Source organism: Drosophila simulans, chromosome X, assembly GCF_016746395.2.
Source record: "Drosophila simulans strain w501 chromosome X, Prin_Dsim_3.1, whole genome shotgun sequence".
In the NCBI taxonomy this organism is placed as follows: domain Eukaryota; kingdom Metazoa; phylum Arthropoda; class Insecta; order Diptera; family Drosophilidae; genus Drosophila; species Drosophila simulans.
Window position 1 is genome coordinate 19294644 of NC_052525.2, and position 22880 is coordinate 19317523.

The 22880-nt window shown below is 43.7% G+C and overlaps 1 protein-coding gene across 2 annotated transcripts; it reads right to left on the reverse strand.

Annotated features, from left to right (window-relative positions):
* Window positions 1-1945: 1945 nt before the first annotated feature.
* On the reverse strand, window positions 1946-22760 carry LOC6726484 (amyloid beta A4 precursor protein-binding family B member 1-interacting protein). Of its 2 annotated transcripts, none has more exons than XM_039297810.2 (4): window positions 21962-22760; window positions 7329-8403; window positions 5001-7240; window positions 1946-4927 (listed from the first exon to the last, which is right to left on the reverse strand). In XM_039297810.2, exons 1-3 carry the CDS (start codon window positions 22109-22111, stop codon window positions 5019-5021), a joined length of 3447 nt encoding a protein of 1148 aa, XP_039153744.1. In that variant the 5' UTR covers window positions 22112-22760; the 3' UTR covers window positions 1946-4927; window positions 5001-5018. The 2 variants fall into 2 exon arrangements, with proteins under 2 accessions (XP_039153744.1, XP_039153745.1); XM_039297811.2 differs by lacking the exon at window positions 21962-22760 and adding an exon at window positions 19086-19553.
* Between the last annotated feature and the right edge of the window lie 120 nt (window positions 22761-22880).

A 22880-nucleotide genomic window follows, 5' to 3' on the forward strand; every position in this document is an offset into this window, starting at 1 on the left:
TTGTGCATAAGAACAACTAATATATATATTTTTTTAAAGCTAAAACACATTTTATACCTGTTTTTCATTGGTATTTCTTCAAAAATATGAAACAGATCATTAAATAAATTAAATTGTACACCGTCTAAAGTTATTGCTGCATTATAAAATAGCTTTAATTGGATGTATCAGTATTATCACGAAACTTATAGCAATTTTCCGTTTTTATTTTAAAGTGCCAATTCGCTTATTTAATTGGGTGTATTTGAAACTCTTTGGTAAAACTTATAAAGTGTTTGCCCTCCAAAATGTATATATATACCATATATATCTTTATAGTAGCGCTCTGTTCCAATTTGTTCGGATCTGCAGGCTCTCTACCCAAGACGCCTTATTCCAGTTGCGTAACTTTGGCCGAATATAATAGATACCCTGTAATGTCCGTCTAACGGGCATAAACAGCGGTGGACAGCAGAGGAGGGGGGAGTGCTACAAGGAAGCGACTACGCAGCATAAATAAAATGCCTGCCAAGCAAAGGTCCGCAGACACACACACACTCCCACACACACACACACGCATGGAGAGCAACCCTTTCTCTGCATCTTCGTCTTCTTCTTACTTTGGCTCGGCCAGTGGGCAGCCAGTGCGTGGCCCACATCCCCCCGAAAAAAGAAGAAAGCTCGCAAAAAACGCCCAAAAACCCCCACAAAATGCGGCAAGGAAACTGAAAATTATGTCGACTGCGGCTGCTGCTGCTGCCTCTGCCGCAGCCGCCGTCGCTGCCGCAGGCAACGTCGACGTCGACGCCGGCGTTTTGGGGCAGCGCAGGCTCACATCCTTCGAAGCGGCGATCCTGGTCAGCTGCGTTGGGAGGGCATTAAAATGCGTAAATTTGCAAAGCTTCGCTCGTTCCCTGCGACTTGAAAGTGGGTGTGTGCTGCGAATGGGTACAGTGGAGCATGGATATGCACAACGGTATGATTTTTTTTCATATTTGTATTACTCATAGTTATAGCCATCAATCCTGAATTGAAAACCGATTTTTAAAGTGTTGCGCACTGTTTAAAATTAAAATTAAATTATATTGTATGAAATATTATAATATACAGCTGTGTTCATAAAAATAGCAGTGCTTGGGACATGCGAGCTTAAGATAAAAATTCCTATGATTTACATTTTTAACGGTCAAACTTTTTTTATAATATCATTAGGTATTTAATTACCTAATATAATAAACAAAAATGTTTCACATTTATTTCTTCAATAGTTTCAAAAGTATAGATTTGTAATCTTATTAATTAATCAAGATAATAGGCAGAAATTCAAAAAGGGACATGGAAAAATACCTTTCTATTTCTTATTTTCCCTCGCACTGCTATTTTTATGAACGCAGCTGTAAAGTCAACCTTATTCAAATTCACCTTGCTTAGTATTAAGTATAGTTTAAATAAATATCTTGTCATTTTAAAGATTGTATCTAAAAATGCAAAGTTGTTTTGAACATCATAATTCTTCCTCAATATCAAAAGTTTTATTTTTAATCAGCGTCAAGTTTGGCCAACTTATCATAATAACTATAATATAAAAAGTTTAAAATGAATATCTAACTATAAGATTCCTCTTAATATAATAATCGTTTATTAATTTATAGTTGAAATAGGTTTTAGTAGATGTTGATAGGCGAATCATTTATTTTAGAATGGTCCTAATTCTGATGTTACTGTTTCGTTTAGTTTTAATAATTAAAATTAAAATTTAACTCACTATCTTACCTCAAATTGTAAGCCAATTTTAAAAATTAATTGATTTATAATTAAGCCTTGGACCTTTATTTCTATTATTATGCAAAGCCTTCGGCTTTTAAATTTAAAAACAAACCTCCCATTTGCAAACTAAACTTACCAGTGACCAAAATAAAATCCAATTGCATTGCATACACCCACCGACAAATAAATAGCATCTCAATTTAGTTCAAATTTTTCTTAGGCATTTCTCGCATTTATTTTTCATAGTTTTCGTAACACGTTTCATTCGCACAGTTTTTGTTGCTCGCTTTCGATTTAATTACGTTTTGAATGTTTCTATCAAAATTACAAAAAATTCCATTTGATGCGGAATATAAGGTATATATAGTAATATATATTTTCATATCAAATGTGTTTTATTTGTGGAAAAAAGTGGTATCAAATGGCAACATTGTTCACTATATAATAGCCCTGCAAAGAATTTCTGGTTTTACTTATTAGATTGAATTTTCCTTTGATTTCATTAGTTAGATGTCGTAGTTTTCCGTTGCTGTACTTGTAAATTTGTAGTTAATGCATATGAATGATTTCTGAATGTGTCGGCGATATAGTAATTAACTTACTTATTTAATCCACCTCCAGTGAGTAAGTAGTCTTTTTCATTTAGTTTTAGTTTGGGCTGCAATATATGAGTTTGCTTATTTGCTTATTTAGCATAATTAGGATTCTGTTCTGTGTTTGATTTCTGTTCTTTTAGTTGAACCTCGCTTTAATTCACTGCATTACTTAATTGTTTAAACATTCAGTTCGAAACGTGTAAGCAAACAAAACGGAAACAAATCATGTGTAAAAGATGGCAAACAAAAATGATTTAAAATGCTTTCTGTAGCTAAAGCATGGAGTAAGTTTCTAGATTCAGGTTTCTAGATTTATCTTTTGCCATTAATAACATACATTTGTGTATATGCGTGTCATTTTATATAAATTTATTTAGCTTTTAATGTACTTTCTTTTTTATCGTGGACTTAATGACTAGGTTCTTTTTAGATTTCAATACACTCTTAGCAAAAAACGTTGCGGGTTTTCCGATCCCCTTTTTTTTTGTTTCGACACGACGACGGCGCCTATGGCACATCCTTGTGTTCCTACCATATATAATGTATATATATATAGCGTATAGTTTCTAAAAAATATGTTCGTATAAATTCAAGCTTTAAAAAATTGGCATTTCCTTTATTTAAGTATGTTTACATCTAGATCTATATGCATAATACCCTTTAGTGTTGTATATGTAGGAAAGTAAAATGCAATTTCACCATAATAACACCCAACTAAGATTCTTTTCGTTTACATTCGTTTACAGAAACGAACGTTTCCACATATTCGCGCAGGGAGGGATCTATCTATCTGTGACACGGGATGGGCAACAAACAAAAGCAGGCTTATCTGGCGGATGCAGGGTATCTGGGGGACTGGAGTCCGAACACTTCTAGGATGGCTGGAGAGAGAAGGCGAAGTTGAAGTTTAGTCGATGGATTCCGATCACTACTTGATCGCAGCACACAAGCCGGTGTAAACGTAACAAAACCTCATATAGTATAGAATCATATATGCATTCATGCAATTTATGCAGCAAGGACATTTCTAAGCTGATTTAAAATGCACACACGCACGTACATATATGTTCCTATAGTTATGGATATACATATATGGCTGTTTCTGGCTGTACACAAACATACACACAAAACAAATGGCAAACAAGTTACTACACAAAAACAATTACAAAGTACAAATTACAAATTACAATCAATACACAATCGATAAATGACATTCTATCGCCTGGGGATAGGTTTGCTAAACAAATCGGTTCGATTATTGCATCGATTATATAGAATCAAAAGCCATTTAGCTTAGCCGAAAGTTGTTCATAATGTATGCATATAAAAATTGAACCTATAGGAACGCTTCAAAAATTATATGCTGAAAAACAAAATTCGCAAACGAAATGTTGCCAAGTATATTAATTTATATATTATTACAATTACAATTACTATATGAATACATATTTGATTTGTGTACAGAATTAGTTCCATTTTCTCCTATTGCCTTCAATATAAATAGTTTGATTTGCACATACAAATTGCATTCTATGGCCGATCTGTCTGCTTTTCCAAGCACAAAGAGAAATACAACTTTAACACTATTGAGGAACTTGACAAATCTTTTGAAACTAAGCATTTGGTTTCTTAAACTGAACAATCAAAGTGGCATTACAAATTTCGAAAATGAGAATAGTATCGCTGTATATATGTATATTAGGTGTTTATGCAGGGCTTCCCCTTTTTAGGTTAATATGCTTTATAAGGCATTTCCTTTTGCTAGCGCAGCGCATTTCATGCGCTCACAAAACGTTCACTCTACCGTTACAAAGATAATCGCAAAAAAAATAGATAATGTATAAAATCAATACTACGAGCAACTAAACAATTAAAAGAGTGCATGTATATATAAAAACATTGTACACTTATCTAGCGCTAATTTAGTGTTCTTTAAATAATGCACTATCGTTTCTAAAATGCATTTTTCCTTTTTACAAACTAAAATGTATCTTAAATATTTTTACTAATGCCAGAATTCCTATTTTGCATTTCGCATTTAATTCCGCAGGCCAGTGCCGCAGAAGTTTTTTGATTTTCAAAATTAAAATATAGATTATGAATCAAACCAAGTCAAGAGTGCCAACAAAAATATGTTAGGGGAGATACTCAAAACTATTGACTCTGGTAAAGGTATTCTTAAAATTAAAGGTTTTTAAAAATATACAAGACGAGGTTTTCAATTTAGATATACAATTAAAAGCAAAAAGGTTCTTTGTGGACGCCTGCCATTGGAAATTTGAAAACTCTCTTGTTGACACTTTTGACGTGGTTTGACCCCGAACTGCGATCAAGTTCAACAGTTTGATTCTCTATGATGTGTAATACTTTTGTGAGAGAAGTGGGCGTGGCCATAGCATATTCTAAGAAAATATATATGTAGGTTTTAATTAGTGGTTTTCCATCTCGCTCCGCTGTCGCCTGGACTTAAATAGGAATTTGTAAGATTCTTTTCTCTGCTTTCTTTCAGACGAGTGCATAACTGTGATCCTGTACGAAAATCCTTCCTTTGGAGAACGAGGATCTCGGTAAGCAAGCGGTTTCACCTGAAAATGAAAGAAATTAGTTCGCAAATCTCTGATAGTCAAGGTGATTGTGTGCATTCAGCGCGTGACTTACTCTTCTCCTGCGATGCCATTACACCCGGTTGGTCAGGTGCGTCTTGTCGCTCCGCTTCGGAGGCGGCGGCGGCGGACGTTTTTTAGCTGCCACTGAATTACCAGGCGGTGGTGGGAGCGGAGGCGTGGTGGCTTCTCCACTCCCAGGCACTCCCGCCGCCGCCTGGGCGTGCACGTTCTCGTAGAGCGCATTGTGGGCATACTCGTAGTGCTTCCTCACCCAGTGGCTCACGTTGGCCGTCTCGCGGTAGTAGTGCGAGGAGTTGGCCCCAGAGTTGAGGTTGTGGGCGGCCAGAAGGTCCTCGTTGCTAAAGTCCCGGAAGCCCAGGACCTCATGCGGCGTCGTCGCTGGCTCCGCCTTGCACTTTTGAGCCACCTGCCATTTCTTGCGCATCACGCGCTGCAGATCCTTGAGAAAGTCGCGGGGCGGATTCGAGGCCGACTCCTGCAGGCGCTTGGGCGAGGTCACCTCGCTGCTGCTGCCGTTACTCAGGCTGGACAGGCGCGCCACATCAGCACGCGGCGGCAACATAGGCCCGGGCGCGTAGGTCTGGTAGGCCGATCCTGCACTGGAGCTGGAATGACAGCTGAGCGTGGTGCTGGGCGATCGCTGGGGCAGCACGGGTTCCGGTGAGCACATCTTGCGACGCAGCAGCACCGGAGAGTCTGCAAACGAGACCTTTTTCTGGGCGGGAGGCGGCGGCGGCAATGGCGGCCCAGGCAGCAGGGCTGGGCCCACGTAATCCGGCGGCGCCTTGTATGGTGGCGCGGCCTTGAGACCGCCCGCCGCCTGCTTCACTGCTGGCTTCATGGGCTTGGCCGGCACCGCCGGGGGCAACGATCCGTTGCTGTTGGGCATGATCATTGGAGTGCTCATTGGTGTGGGCGTAGACGGACTGGAGGGTTCTGCATAGTTCATTGCCAGCACATCCTCGGGCGGAGGCGGTGGTGGCAGTGAGGCCAGCGACAGCTGTGACCCGTACACATCCTGATCCTCCGACCCATCCAAAGCGGGCGGCGGAGGTGGCGGAGGCAGCGAATCCAAAGACAGGGTAGACGAACACATCAGCGAGGCCGAATCGCCTGGCGGCGGTTTGGCGCATATGCTGGGTGTGGGCGTGGGCGTAGAGTTGCTGCTGGACGACGTCGACGAGGCGCTGCCCATTGGCTCCGTCTGCTTGACAACAGTGGCCACCGGCACGGCAATCGGGCGGCGCTTTAGCGTGCCGCTGCCGTTGCTCTCCTGCGACTTGCGACGACTATGGCGGCGCGTTAGAGTACCACTGCGCTCCGGGGAACTGGCATCGCCACCTGCGCTCTCACAGATGGTGATCTCGCCCACCTCCTTCAGCTGGCGTGTCATCGTGGTCAGCGGGAGATTGGGCTTCATCGAGGGCTTGCGCTTAATGGTGCCAGTGGTGAACTCGGAGTCGAAGGCGTTGTTGTCGTCCGAGAGGCAGCCACTGGAGCTGCTGCTGGAGGCGCGCGATGTGCGGCCGCTAGTCGAGTTGGACATGCTGCTGATGGCCGAGGAAACACTGCCGCACTGCGACGGAACCGCCGAGGAGATGCTCGAGATGGACTCGCTGCGCATGGAGGCTGCAAAGCTCGACTGCGAGACGGCATCGTCGCGGCTCAGGCAGAGATCCTCGAGCAGCGACTTGTGACTGTCCCACAGCTGCTTGCCGTACTTGCAGACGCGGATGGCCGTCAGCCAGCGGTCCAGCGTCGGCAGGTCTTCGGCGCACAGCATTTTGAGGGAGCGACACGACTTGCCCAGCGAAGAGTCCGCCACCGCCTTGAAGCCAAAGGTGTAGTCAGTCGGCGACTTCCACTTCTTGCGCCAGCCCAATCCAGTGTACACGTTGTGGCCGTGAAACAGATTCAGGCAGGCCAGGTCGCGCGTGTTCTTGGTCTTCTCCTTGGGGAAGTAGTAGAGGCCCGAGGAGCGCAACACGAAATGATATCGCTTCCAGCCCTTCTTTGGGTCCGCCTTCATGTAAAGCGGTCCGTCCATCTGGAGCTGGTTGTGCGAATCGAAGAACTCGTCGAGCAGCATCTGCCGCGTCTGCTCGTCATGCTGGCATCCGGGCGCCATCTGGGGTCCGGGTAAGTAGAGCTCCGGCCGCAGGAAAAGCGTCACCTTGTCCGGACGCTGTTGAAAGAGCACTCGGTTGCCGGCGTCTGAGTGCCACGTCATCAGGTTGTCCACCAGCAGCTCGTGGTCCTCAAAGAGGCGTTCTGTGGGAAGAGCGATCAGTTATTATTTAGTTTTTCTTCTACAATTTAACATGTAAAGCCTTCCTAAAAGCCAATTAAAAGCACTCACCCATCTGCAGATCGCCCAAGTGCTCGACCAACGCCCAGTTGGACTGCATTTGCACGTGGTTCTTGTCGGCCAAAAGTCGTGTTACATGGCCACAGCCCATGCGCTCATCAACCAGCAGTGATTTGGAGGCACCGTCGGAGGTGAAGGCCTTGACAAACAGCCGACGGATGGGGGCGCTTTCCAGCTTATGCAGTGCCAACTGGATCTTGTCCGCCTTCGTGATGCTGTTGGCCCCACTCTGCTGGCCACCGTGCTGCCCATGGACGCCGTGGTGTAGTTTCTCCGCGCCGGCCAGCTGTTGTTTCTGCTGCTGCTGGTGCTGTTGGTGCTGTTGTTGCTGCTGCTGCTGCTGCAGGGATGTGTTCGAGGAGGCCGACGACTCGCTGGACAGCAGCGAAACGGTGTCGCTGAAAGCGGAATCATTGTCTGGCGATTCGGTGCGCGGCTCCCGGGGCGTGACAACACCCAGCGTTATTCCCATGGTCATGCCGCCCGGTGGCGGTGGCTGCACCATCATTCCGGCCGACCCGGGCCCGCCAATTCCCATTCCCAGTCCGTGTCCATTCTCCGAGATCCCCGACGACGAGCAGCTGCTTACGTCTGCTGAGATGGTGCTGTTGGTGCGCGAATGGGAACGCGAGGATGCTGCCGACATGGAGACCATCGATGGAGCACTGCCCGGCAGCTGGGCCACTCCCGGTGGCGGTGCTATCTGAGCGCCCGCACTTGGAGCACACATGGCGGGCAGCATGGAGGCCTCGGTGTAGCTAATTTGCGCCTCCAGCAGACTCAGCTCGCCCAGGATCTGGTCCAGCTCCGACTCCTGCGAATCCTCCAGGTTGGCCATCGAGATGCGGTATGTGTGAGAGAGCTGCTTGGCCTCCGGCGTCAGGGGACGATCGCTGTGCCTGCGCAGCTTGACGCCAGCGCCAGCACCGGCGCCGATCACAGGGCAATCTCCACCAGCCACGAAGCCAGCGGCGGTCGTCGTCGTCGTCGTCGCACCACCAGCCGCTGCTCCTGCTACTCCTGCGCCGCTGGCAGCGCCGCCGACCAAGATGCCCCTTAGGTTGATCTGAAAAGGAGAAGCAGACAGTATTATCATTATGGTTACAAGTTATAAAAGTAAGAAACATGCCATTACAATCCAATGTCTAATGTTTCTTAAAAAAAAATATGTATGTTTTAAGTGACCATAATTTATTGGAGTCTTCGTGGCTCGAATTTAAAATGCGGCAGTTGATAATTACGAGCATAGTTGGGGAACTTTGGCTTTATAGCGGGACCCAGAAATGCCCAAGTATTATCAGCTGGGCGCCCCATCTTGTTTGCATTGTGGCAGCTTGTGTGAAACGTGCCCCAATGGAACGTCCGCTGACGAACGACGATTTTCCGATTAGAGATTGGCGATTGTCGGCAGTCAGAAGTCTGAAGTCTGAAGCTGTAGTCGCTTGCCAATGCAGCTGGCTGACCCAACCTCTTTCCACTTCTGTCGCCGCCCTCTGTCGCTCCAAACACGTTACACATTTTACTTTGGACGACAACGACTTCCCGCCGCCAACAGCAATCGCACCTGGAGAAAAAACTGATACTGAACACACCAGCAATTCCACGATTTTGAATAATCAGTTTCGAACTGATTCCAGCGTAACGAAGCGCTCATGAATGAAACGATATTTGTATCGCTAAGATATTTCCACACTCGTGGAAAACGTGGAAAAAGAACAAATCCTTGAACAGCAGTGGAACTAGAACCTGGACCTTTTTCTGCTCGAACTACATCTTGTATCCACACAAGATACACTCATATGCAATAGTTTACTCAAAGAGTTTAAAGAAAGGCTATAACCTTTAATAGCATTAACCTTTTGTCGCATTAAATCTTAAAAGTTGTCTGCTTTAAGATAATATCTAATAAGCTAAGCAAATCCAAATCATTATATACATATCTAGCTACTATTTGCTTTTTGCTGTGCATTTTGCTAATACTGCAGACGCTCGGCAATCAAAAGCAAAGCCGCCTTCCTTTCCTCCGTCCAAGTCCAGTACTTTTGGCGTTTCTCCAGCAGCAGTCGTGGCCATTTGGCGATATAGTCTAGTATTAGTTGCTACTGCTCCTGATGTTTCCCATGAATCCGAATCCGCACTGTCGATATATGTACATAATGCAGTTGAAGCTGCCCGGCGACTGGCGAGTGTTAAGTAATTTACCAGGGCATAAGTCACGTATTAACGGAGGAGTGGGGCTTGTTAACAGCTGGGGGCAAAGGCAAAAACAATCACAATGACTGGCAGTTGGCCAAGAGAAATGGGAGTGGGGGGAGGGGGGTTAAGGGAAAGGGAAAGACGGAAGAGGTGGAACGTCGTGTGGTGCAGACAGATTTGAATGAAACCACCAAGTCTATATTTACAACCGAGTTTATAAAGAGCGACAAAAAGTAGTATACTATATAGAATTTACTGACTTGACCGTATGATACAAGAACTTATAATCACGCTTGCCCGATGGACTGGGTCACTCACGCTCTCTTGTATGGCACTGATTTATTACCCTAGAACCTGGTGCTTGTGCTCATTTTAATGTTCGGTCAAGACTTTCAAGTCTTCCACGTTCCGACACATCCAATCCGATCCACTCAATCCGATCGCCATTCGGAGCAACTGGGCATGATATGTACATCGCTGACAACCGCCGACGTCTTACTGGTCATTTCGGTTACTTTCTGCCGATGGAGTTGTCGCCTTTGCTTTATGGCCTTTTCAACGCTCCACTGAATGAGTCATTGCGTGGCTCGAAAAGGTTTTCTTGTTTTTGTTTATGTTTCTGTTTTAGTTTTTTTGTTTTTTTCTTTTTGGGTAATTGGCACTTTAGTCAAGTGAACTCCACCCGGGGACCCGTGATGATCTGCCATCAGTGTCAGCTGCTCAACGCACCGAGAAGGGCAGCGGCTGCTGATGATGACATGGAATGGATGTGGAGATATGGATATGGATACGGGGAAGGTTAAAACGAGGTTAGAGAGTTCCAGTTCCAGTTCGAGTTCCATTCAACAATGCACATGTCGCCCCGCTTGGTTAGCGTTGATTTATGGCCATAAGTGTCTGTCTGTCTGTCTGTCTGTATGTATGTACATACATATGTACATAAATGCATATGGGAAACGGAATGCACAGAGTGAGAAGAGGAGGAGGCTTCTAATAACCCCCACGCCTGCCCTTTTCCCTCAAAAACCAGCAATCGGTTGTCCACAAAGTTCAATGACAGCCACAACAACAGAATCCCATCGACATGACCGTCGGGAAGGGGTGAGTGGTGCGGGGGGAGGAGCGGCATGGATGGACACGGGGGTCAGAAGTGGAGGCACAGACCCCACACAGAATCCCCATCTACCGGCCATTTGTTGCTGTTAGTTTACGACTCTTGTTTGCATATTTGCATAGGTCGCTTCACCACTGCACTCCCAATACACACAGAAAAAAAGCGCGTCACTTCAAGAATCGTTCTACTGAACGATTTTGTTGTCTAGTTTGTTAGATTGAGAGCAAGATATTCGCAAGCTCCATGTGTATGGCGTTTATTAATGAACAAGGTCGTTTATTAGCCTAGATTTTAATTGCTATCTATCCAGGGATCAGAACCGGTTTTAATCCAATTCACGCTTAAAACCCATTGGGAATTATAGCGCCAAAGAAGAAGCGGAGGCTGATGCATACATAATAGAATCACAATGATAATGTATTCCAATAATGTAGCAAATGAACTGCAGCCGCAATAGTCACAAAATGGAATCAAAACCCCCACAACTAGGCGTTTCTATACCCTGTACCCTTATAACTCGTTATATAAACCTTACAAACTAAACTAAGACTCAATATATTCAACTATATTTCCGTTTTTTCTGTTTGGTGGACCATCATCAGTTTACGCAGACAAGTGTCAAAAATTGCAATTCAAGACCAAATAGAAAAGTAGAAGGCGTGTCAGCATGTTGATTGTGAATTGAAACTTTACCAAATAAAAGTGGCTAACAGATGGAGTATTACCAACTAATAAGCTGGGCGTTTTGCAATTTCCTGTTGCACCCAAAACACTTAATTATACACTGCTGCTATTGGCCATAAGTTAAGTTATTCACGTAAGTTTGCTTTCGATTCGTAACAACTTATGCGGCATTTGGCACAAAAACGTGCATTAATCGAAAAAACCATATAATTTGTATCATACAATTAAGCACTGACTCTCAAATGGAACTCGATCCACATAAACATTGTTTCCTATTAATAAATTCGACACATGACAACGACGATTGTTTTGTTTTGCTGAACACTTGAGCTTCCCTTCTCATTTCATTAGCAATAAAATCGCCGCGTTATTGAGAAAACGTCTGTGTTTAAAGGTGTTTTAAATTACAATCGTTGGAGGAGTCTGAAATGGAATAAACCATTTTTTCCGTGGAACGCTGCGTTTCAGTCGCAGTCGATCTGGAAATAAGTAAATAAAGTACGATTTTCAGCTGCAGTTCAATGTTCTTGGCGGATCGGTTGGCTGTTGTTCACCTTGGGCACACAGCCCGGCCCGTCCGACTTCCATGATAAACCAATTATAACCCAGCGGATCCGATAATTGTATAAACAGACAGACAGACTGACAGACTGAGTTTCAAGTCCGATTCGAGGATGGGGGTGGGGGGGTCTTAAGCCCCAAGAGCTGGAGGTGCCGCGCGCTGCTCTTTTGATGGACCTACCTCACCCAAAGTGTCCCATCCAGCTCCATCTAACAAGTGGTTGCTTACCACTCATGACCTACTCAACCAACCAAAGTCGCATGTTTGGCGCTCATTCCGTTCCCGCGGGAGCTAGCTGCAAAGTAATTACTTCTACACTACAATAATATCGCCAGTAATTAACTAAAAGCGAGAGTCCACTCGCTCACAACTCCCTGCTAACAACCAACACCCCTCCTCCCACTTACGTCATTGGAGCTGCCCCAAAAATGGCACAGAATGCTAGAAGGGAGCGGCGAAGGGCTGTGGGTGAAAACAGCAGATGGGCAGGGAGCAGGGAGCAGGGAGCTCGGTGGTGGAGCTCGGCCAAACGCATTATGAATATTCTCATGTTTGTGGACATTTACAGCAACTTCCGCAGTCGATTAATAAAAACAACAAACAAGCGTTGCCAAAAAAGAAAACCAAAAAAATAACCAAGACACACAAGAGTGGACAAAAAGCAACACTGGCGGGCAAACAGAAAATAAATTAATACATTAAATTTAACTTTTAATGGGCCCCATTCCCATTCACACACACACACACAGCCAAAAAGCCGGCTGGTCATGGAGCCACGGCCTTATAGAGCAGGCGTTTCGCTCCTTTGGCGAAATTGTCGCTCGTAAAACGCGGAGACCGCGTACAATATATAATATATATATGTATATATATATATGGCATGCAGAATTTATAATGTCACAGCTCGAATTTGGCCATCATCAACACCATAACCATCAGCGCCATCGTAAAGAAGCAACAGAGTTGTGTTTAAACTCGATTTGAGTTGTGTGGAGTTCAGTTGACTTTACAACACTTAACTTTGCGCCGTTTCGTTTCGGTTTGACTTTGGGTTTGGTTCGTTAAGCAGCCTAATTGGAGGATCCCCCTCCCCACTCCATCGTACACGGAGAGAAAAGAACAGGGAACATGACTTGTACTTGTACAGCCAAATAATCAGCTATTTCAGTGCGACATTGTCAAAAATCATTAGCAACAATTGGCAATTGCCTTTGCAAAAAACGATGACATGGCGAATCGATGCCGAATTTCTGTCTCTGTACGCTGAAGTTCAAGGCGATGCAACGGAGTAAACCAACGAGTGAAGTAACCATGAAGAACAATTGCCGAGAAACGGAAATGCTGCCCAAAACTGATTTTTGACATATTATTTGACCAACTGAAAGAATTGCCGTGCAACTAATCGCCATTTTTGAGACATTCTTAAGCACTTGCGACACAGACAGCTGAACAATCTTCACATTTATGCGGACAACAAACGTTCCCCTTTCAAGGAACCAAACTCAAAACTCTGAAACTCATCAGGAAGCGGAAGGAGAAAGCATGCTGGCTAAACAAGCGCACGCGATCCTTGGGAAACATCTGATGCCACTCGAGGCAGCGGCTCGAAATCCCCGGCAGGGAATGAAGACCATGGACCATGAAGCAAGTCGCAGAAATCTGCGCTGTTGACCGTTCTCCGCTCCTTTTTCTTAACTTCGTTTCTTGTTGCTGTTGTGTGGCGCGTGCAAAAGGAGCGGCAAGTGACGCGTGTCCTTAAATGCAGCTGCCGCAGCCTGTACAATATAATCAACAATAAATCGGATCCGAGGTTTCGCCCCTTTTTTTTCGGGGCAACTGCTGCTACGCATTCAGGCCCATATCCATACCCATACCCATCGCGATGCCCATATTGCCAGGGGAACCTCTACAACAATGGCCACAAACGGAGTTGCACCTGCCACTGAGCTCAAAAACACACAATGCAAAGTGGCAAACGGAGAGCGGAGCGAGCAGGCCCAAAAAAAAAAATGCCGATGACGTTCGTCCGCTTATTTAAGCATGTTTTTTTTGTTTTGTTCCCGTCTTGCCTGTTTCTTCAACCCCTGAGTCGTCGTCCACTGAGCCGCACACACTACACCCCGCACTGCGTTGATTATGAGATCAAGATAGTATCCGTCTCAGACGTCGCAGGCCCGTGGAACAGATGCGTTTTCGAGTACATCCTCCTGTGGCGGTGGTTGGCTATCCCATTTGCGGATATTCAAGGCGTGTCGCAAAGTACACTTGAAAAAAAGTAGTGGTCAAGAAGGAAATAAACAAAAAAAAAGTTGCAGATAGATATAGATATATATCGATATAGATATTCCATTGTTTTGTGTGTTTTCTTCACAACTGACCGCGCGAATTCTTCAGCAAACCATTTTTATCCTACTTCGGATGTTCAATTGTAGTAATCGATGTTATTGGTTATACACATGTACATTCAAGATAGACGCATATTATTTTTCAAGTGCGCCGAGAACAAGAGCAATGCTTGAAACTTGAGCTGCTCCCCCGTCCTCTTTTCCTGCCACTCCGGGTGCGATCGAATCGGTTTCCCTTCCTCCAGGAGCAGGCACTCAGTACCGCTGCCCTCCACTGCCAGTGCTACCATATGCACATCAACATCAATCACTTGTTGATACCGCAAAGTGCAGTGTAGTAAAGCGTGGACTGGGGGTTCGGGTTCGTAGGTCTCGCATTCGTTATAATTTTCTTCTGTGGGCTGAATTGTAAATCAACAGAATGTATGATTACAGGCTTTTATGGTCGATTTACCCACCCTTTCTTAATTCGGACAAATTTTTTATTGCAGCCCAATCAATTGCGAGGGGATTGGGGGTGGCTGCCGTCGCCCAGGGGAATTTAGACGGTGATAAGCGCATAACTTTCAATAAATCATTGGCCCAAATGGGCGCGCTTCTATTCCAATTTCGATTCCAATTTTAATTCCGATCAATGTGCATTATTATATCGTATATATAAACTAATTCGGCAAATTGGAAGCTAAATGCAAAGCCCACGCAGAACTTTTTCGTTTCTTCAAACGGAATCAATTAGGAACGGAATGCGGAATTCAAAATGTGCTAAAGACCATCTATAAATTATACAGTCCATCTAGTCTATATCTAGATCTTGCATATATAAACACAACGCACATGTGTCTGTGTGTGTTGTGTGAGATGTTTAAGTGTGTGTGCGAGTCCGCTTTAAATTGCTGAAATGTTTATTGCGGACTTTAGATGAAGTCAATTAGCGAAAACATTGAGCCTGGGAATGGGAATTGGAATAGGAATAGAAATGGGATTGCGAATGCGAATGCGAATGGAAATGGATACGGGAATGGGAATGGGAGTCGCATTTGAATTGGGAGCAAGCCAACTGATTTACAGTGTGACCGAAGGCCCATTTAACGCAGAGTTCAGTGTGCTAAATAATCCCAAGCATGCAACTGCACTCGGGTGTCTCTTTCTCTCTCTGCTTTCTGTCTCTCTTCGCCTGTGTGGCGAAATACAATCTATTAGCCAAATTGGCCCACTGCACGCCCACTTGGTGGCGCACAGAGACCCCCACCATACGATCCCATTTGCCGCCGCAGTTGCCTCCTGATCTAAACCGATCTGCTCCGACGACGCTAACCAAATCCGAACCCGAATCGGAATCGGAATAGGAATCCAAATGCGAGTACGAATCCGCATCGATAGACGACGAACGCCAGCTCGCGTTTAAATATAGTTTACAAACTGTAACAGACGCCCACTGCGGATGGCGGAAGATGAGTGGGGAATAAAGCAAGGCATGGCGAGAGGCGAAAACGGAGGGGAGCCCGCCCCATCCGAGGCCAAAACCAAAACCACAACTAAAAATACGATATACGAGAAAATGTCCGCTTATTTTGAAATGAAGACGAGACCCATCGACCCCGAGATGGAGAAGCGAAAGGGGGGAGGAAATCAATAGAGGAGGGAAAACCAGATGGGGAAACTCCTTACCAATTGGGCATATGCAGTAGATACTACTGTGAGAATAACATAAATATGTGGAATTTTGAACATTTGAAGTTCTGGAAGACCAATCAATAATAATTATTCTAAATACAAAAATTAAACATGAAGGGTTTACAGATTAGCGTATTGAAGTACTCATTATTGCTAAACTTGACCCAGAACATAATCTTGGGACATTAACCATTGCTTATCCACTGCAACACAGAACTGTTGTTTCCAAAATGGCAACATCTATACACTTCATTGAGTTATTTTCTTACTGATACCATACTGGATTACCACTATCAGAGGCTTGAAGTCTATAAGGTTTAGCAGTGACTATTATCAAAACCCAAAAGAATTATCGCATTGGCCACCCATGACCGAGTGCCTCAAGGTGCCGCAAGATGGCGAAATCCCGACGGTCACACAATATTATGTGGGTGAAGGAAAAGAACCACCGAATGGCACCAAAAAGTAAGAGGGCAGAGGCATAAATTTACAAATTCACGATTTCGCAATGAATGTGTCGACACAAAAAGCGCCGTCTATAATTACATCATTATCTAGAACTTCCGCAAGGTAATTGATTATGGAAATAGCACTTTAGTCGAAATACCGCCTATTGCATTTAACTATATTTGGTTTTAATATTTTCTTTTAATATAAACACTCGCCCACAAGTGACACCTTTCTTTCGTTTAATTTAATGCCATTTTCAACTGCCGTGTTTCACTAAACGATGGTGTCCATCATGGAAACTGCTTTCAGGGAAAACGCATGCGAGAGTGTGCGGTACATTATTTTTCCCCATTTTTGGTTCCTAAACGGAAACAAGCGATAATAAAATTTTCACAGCGACAGCAACAACAAATGAACAGTTGCCGCATAAAAATTCAGACGATGTCGCACCCGGCAAAGCATGTACGTAAAAGCAAAAGCAAAAGCAGAAAGGGAAAAGCAGCAAGCAGAAGCAAAAGCAAAAGCAAGAACCGAAGCACAAGCAAAGCAAATCAGAGGCAGCTGGGCGTGTTACAAGAGAATCGTAAAATCAGAACACCCAAAATAAGTGTCGTACCTCCGAACATGAGGTGATCACAAACTTTATGGTACTTTCCTATAAAGAGGCTTTCTAATGGGTACATATGTATGTACCTTTAAAATGGCATATCTTGTTTGAAAATTTTCCAGCTAGCGCAGTTTTTACAGGTAGTAAATGGGGGGAAAAATTATGACTGGATGAACAACTTAATAAAAACTTTTGAAAATTAATAGAAACAAAAGTAACGGAAACTAATAAATTTACTTCTCTGATCTTCTAAAAATCTGCTCTTTAAACCGAACAATGCACAAGAAATCCTATAGTTTGTCAATATCTCGCTGCAACGCCATTTAGAATTTTTAAATATTTTGTTAGATGAAAATCCCATTTCACGGCTGCGATTGCGTTGCCCATGGATTTACGAAACAAACATGTGCGTAGGTGGCTGGGGGCCCGAACAGAAGACCAGAACCATCAAATAGGGCCACCAATGCAATCGCAACAGAACATCGCATCAGTACATTTCCATTGCGCATCACTCGCTCACTCAAGTGGACCATTACCAAAGTAAGCACTGTGTAATGCAGTACGTTTCCCGAAATCAATCAGGTCAAGATTTCTGCCACATCGAATCCCCTTGAAATGCATATTGTATGTAATTGCTGTTATCTAACTACCATGCAGCTAGTTCCACTCACATTTCCCTAGCTGTTTTGGTTCCGGAGATCCTACAGTCTAGATAGGATATGCTGATACTTTATGTACCTATGTACCTATTTGGGGTATTCGAATGCCCAACACCCCCAACTCTATACAGCGATAAATGAAAGAGGCCCAAGTCAAAATACGTATGCCTGTGTGTGTTGTACATGTGTAATTAATGGGCCTGCTATGATCGGAAAACTGGTCCAGTGTCTTTTTCTCGCTTGGAATCTATAAAATCAATCACTGAATTTCCACGAATTGCCGCGTGAGTCACTCTTTTCCAAATGCAGCTCTCTTTTTGGTCCCATTCTCTCGTCAAATCGACGAGAGATCTGCAATTACAATCCGTTTGTTGTGTGCGTGCCAGTGGCGTATGCAGTGAATTGTGAGGGGGGCTTCTAATTTACTCTTTACATTGTTTGTTTTTCATTTGTATTTATGTAAATTTAGAGTTTTACGACTCTTAGAAACACAATAAAGCCAAAAGTTTAGTAGTTTAAAACCAGAAGGGGTTGGGGGGGTTGTGTCAGTAATAAAAGCCCCCTCTGCGTAAGCCACTGTTTTCAACGTGTAATGGCGATGGTGTAAAAGGGGTAAACGGGCTAACAGCGGCAAATGCGTGAGTGTGTGTAATGTAATTAAAAAGAGTTGAGCAAATATTTGACGAACGTGCAGAAGCAATTTGGCGAAGGCGGAGTAAGGAGTGGGCGAGAACAGAGAGTAGAGTGGCCAAGGAGTCGACAATGCGGGTGACTCTCTGCGGGGTGGCGTTGGCGGGGGAGGATGCGAAGGAAATGTGGGAGGAAGCGGAATGACGCACATATGACCGAGCCAAAAACCGGCGAAAATCACAAGGGAGAGCCGTGGTGGCCAGACCAGGGTTGCCACCCACGCTTGCGTTGCAAGTTCGGTTTTGGGGGGCGCAACAAATGGAAGGGCACAGTAAACAATGGCTAAATGAACTCAAGGTCTATTTAAAATGGTGGAATTACAAGGGGGGAATTCGATGATTGCCCCAGATCATTGCATTTTCTAACTGGCAAATTGAGTTTTGGAATGCAAAATTTACAAGTGCCCGTCAAGTGCGTTTGCAAATATTAAACAAAAATTGTGAACTACTTTTCTCGCTAATATTTGATTTTCCACTTGTTTGGAACCAACACACTTCACTGTACAAACATTGTTCATCTGCACTTCGCTGTTGAGCTTTTCAAATAGATATGCACATGTGTCGCCGTGAAATGAGGTTATCGGTGGTTGGGAAATGATAAAGTATACTGATTCTATTGTCAATCGTTCTGGTTTTGCTTTACGTCGTAGGATTCTTTTTCGTTGCACCCTTCTTCCCCGACCCCTGCTCCAACCCACCATCCCCATCCATCACTTTAGCCCCTTTTGGAAACTAATAAAGGGCACTCTTAATTATTGTTTCATTTACCCCGCGCAATGCTGCTTCCTCTTCCTGCGATGTTTGTGTATGTAAAAGCGGCAATCACAACACAATGGACCAGGCACTTTAAAGGAACTTAATAAGCGCAGCGCACAAGAGAAAAAAGAGAAAAAACAAAAGAAGGCGACGTATTTGGACCGAAACGGAACGCAAAGTCAACAAAAATAAAATAAAAATAAAATTGAATAATTGTGCACTTCGAATTCCGCGCGCGCTCTTTTACTTCCAATCACTCTCGCACTCGCATCCGCCGTTGATTTTGCTGTTCGTTTTCTGTTCGCCTTTCGTTGCGTAGCGCTTCGTTTCGTTTCGTATCGTGCCGTGCCGTTCCGTTACGTTACGTTCGTGTCGCTCCGCTCTGCGATGTCACGTCTCCTGCGCGCGTCGGTCGAAACCCAAATGGCGACAACAAGCTGAGAAACTCACAAGCGCAGCAACTCGAACTCAAACACAACAGGCGCGAGCGAGAGCGCCGACGGCGCTGCCAACCGGACTGCAGATGCAAGCGAGTTGGCAGCTCTGGACGTCGGATGCAAGTGCATACACGGTTAGAAATCGGGGATAGCAACGAAACTAGTGCCCGTGCTATTACAAATAATTCTTAAGAATTATAATTGTCTTGAAAATAAACGGGGTAGATAAAAGGGACAAGGTATGCAGGCATATATGTATGATGTTTGATGACGTTTCCTTTCACATGCGATGTTTGGCTCTATTATAATTAGTTATGATTTTGATTTAGGATTAGTTAGGATTTTTTGTAGATGGGGTAAAAACCACCAGCTTTCATTTAGTATTGACTTAAATCAATCTTCATTTTTTTGTGGGGCCAAACATTAAGAATATACGTATCTGAATTATTTACTTTTTTAAAAGAAATGAAGAATAAAGAAAATATTTTTACATTATATGTTGTTAACGCAGTTTAAAGTATATTTCCTAAAATATACATCCAATCCAATGGTCTTATAAACTGTCTTAAATGCACGGAAACCACAGATAGCTTGATTTTAAAGAAAAACTACCTAAATGTATTTAATAACAGCATAATGACTTAACAAAAAAATAATTTACATGTAGAAGTAGTTTTTTTTTCCTATTTGTATTTTCTTTTTATATTCACTTATATTGGGGTCGCTTAACTAGACCACAAGATATGAAAATGGAGTGAAAAAAGTTGTCAACTATTTTTGAAACATTTTCCGATGAGTTTCGTATACTACATGAAACTGTTTGAAACAATGCAAAATCGCCAACTGGCAGATTGTCCTGCTGTCAAGCAAACTGCTTACTCAACCTTTTGTGCTGAGGTGTAATATTTGCTTTTGGGAAATGAAAAATGTGCGTGCTGGCCAAGCAGAAATGGTCAAATGGGCAGCGCAGTTTTTCAGAATTTGCTGACCTCTGGGCGCAATTAGGCAAATTTGACACGCACCGGGAGGACAATTCTCATGTCCTCGTCCTTGAGCTGCACGCAGTCACGTCCTGGCATCCTGACAGTTCACTCTAAACTATATGTATATATATATATATGTATGTATTTATTTACATACATACAAAATGTTTGTGTGCAGTGAACAAAACCGTGACTGACAACAAACAGGGCTAACTTGCAAAGATATAAAGTATATACATAAATATATAAAACTGGATGATCATGGATATTTATTATTTAATTTGGAATTTCAATTGTTAAACCATTTTAAGCCTTTATTAACTTTTGTTCAAAGTGACCATTTTAGAGGTTTATTTTCTTTGTACCAAATGAATCTCTAATATATGTACATATACTTCAACTTAAAGCACAAGCAATGTTCAAACATTGTTTAAATATCTATATAGTTCACTTATAAACAAAATGTTTTTATTGGATCTGATTATTATCTCGTCCAAATGGAGCTTTTGTTTTAACTGTTTGTTACCATTCTGATCCAGAAACTAATCGACCTTCCTTGCTGGGGTTGTGCCACAAACTGCTGTGGAGTGAAGTGACTTAGGGGAGCGGGGCGATGCCCGCTGTTGCGGCAAAACAAAGGGGCAGCAACAACTTCGCGTTTGTTGTTGTTGCTGTTGCTGTTGTTGCCACATGGTATCGCACATCGCCGTTGCCTTTCGTGGGGAATCGGGTTTTCCTCCGCCGCCCGCGCATAAACAAATCGAGAACCTCAGAGGCGAAAAACGAAAAACAGAACCACAACGATCGGGAACTCTTTCCAGTGTTTATGCACGGTGAAAGTAATGGGGCAAGAACGGAGAAAGAGGCGCAAGAGAGAGCGAAAAAGTTAGTACACCAATTAATGGGTCGGCATTCGGTTGGACTTGAAAGCATTGAGGAGCAGTTGCTGCGGTCGTTTTTGCCCCAGCAGCTGGTCCAAAGATTAATCATTCCGCTCTCTGCGTTTGCTTTTATTAATTCCCCTTTTGCCCAATCGACGGGGGGGAGTGGTAAAGTTTTAAGTTTCTATATTATCAAACTAATGGAAATTATGTCTATGATACTAGTTGGGCAGTCTAAACTTTGGAGCACCGAATTTAAAGCCATTCGATCTGCTAAGTTATTTTCATAGCCAAGGAGTAAAGAATGCTGAATACACTCGAAAAAAAAAAAAAAACACTAATAGAGAATTATATTATATTATATAATTATTATATATTATTATAAGTGAGTCCATCAATTGCATCGTTCTTGCTATAATTTGAAGAAGCTGCACTTTAAAAGTATAGTTCAGTTTCTTCCTGTGTACTCTGCCCTATGACTTCTTTTTTTTTGTGTGTGGGAGCGAATTATGAAGTACAGAGGAAATGGGCGAGCAACACAAACACACGCACACACACACGTTTGGAGAAACTTGGGAGATACTTACATTTGTTATTGTTGCTGCTTCCTCGAGGCTGTGCTGTTGTTGTTGCCGCTGCTGCTGGTGGTGTTGTTGTTGTAGCTGTTGCTGGAGTAAGTGCAGTTGTTGCTGTTGTATTTGTTGTTGCTGATGTGCCGCAATACCACCACAATCCATAGTAATTACGGGTGCGAGGGGGCGGGGTTAAGTGTGTGTGGGAGTGGAGTGGAGTCGTCAATTGGGAGCGCACTCTCTATCTCTCTCTCTCTCTCTCTTCAAATCTCGCTCTCTGTATTGGTGCTCCTTCGCGCGATCGCTTACTGCAGCGGAATGAAAAGCGAAACAGACATAATTGAAGAAATGCGATAGCGATCCGTCTTGAATTTCAACGATTCGCCGTAAGGGAGCGCAGTTAACCGCTATTTCAGTCGCTGTTTGTGTCTCGTTCCTTTTTTTTTATATTTTTATTTATTTTCAGCTAACTTTGCAGTTTGCCTTTGTCCATATTTTCGGTGGAAAAACCACTTCCTTGCTCTCTCGCTCTGGCTCCCTTGCTCTTCTATACCGCTCTCTCTCGCTCACCAGGCGTTGCGTGGGCGAACGTAGGGGAGAGAGCAAACGAAACGAAAAGAGAGAGGCGAACGCAGTTTGGAGTTTTATGCACTGGAGTTGTGAGTATGTGCGTGTGTGTGTGTGTGTGCCTGTGTGACTGCTACCCCCACACACTTGCACTGCCTCTCTTCCTCTCTGTCGCTCTCGCACACCCAGTACCAAGTACTCTGAACTCCAACTCCAGTTACAAATTCAATTCCAATTCGAATGATTCCCAATGAAATTTGAATTTTCCTTCCAATTGCAGTGGCTTTGGCAGTTAGAATCCCTTTTGGCATTTATTGCAGCCGCACTGCGCCGATTTCATTTGCATTTGCACTTCTACATCCACTTC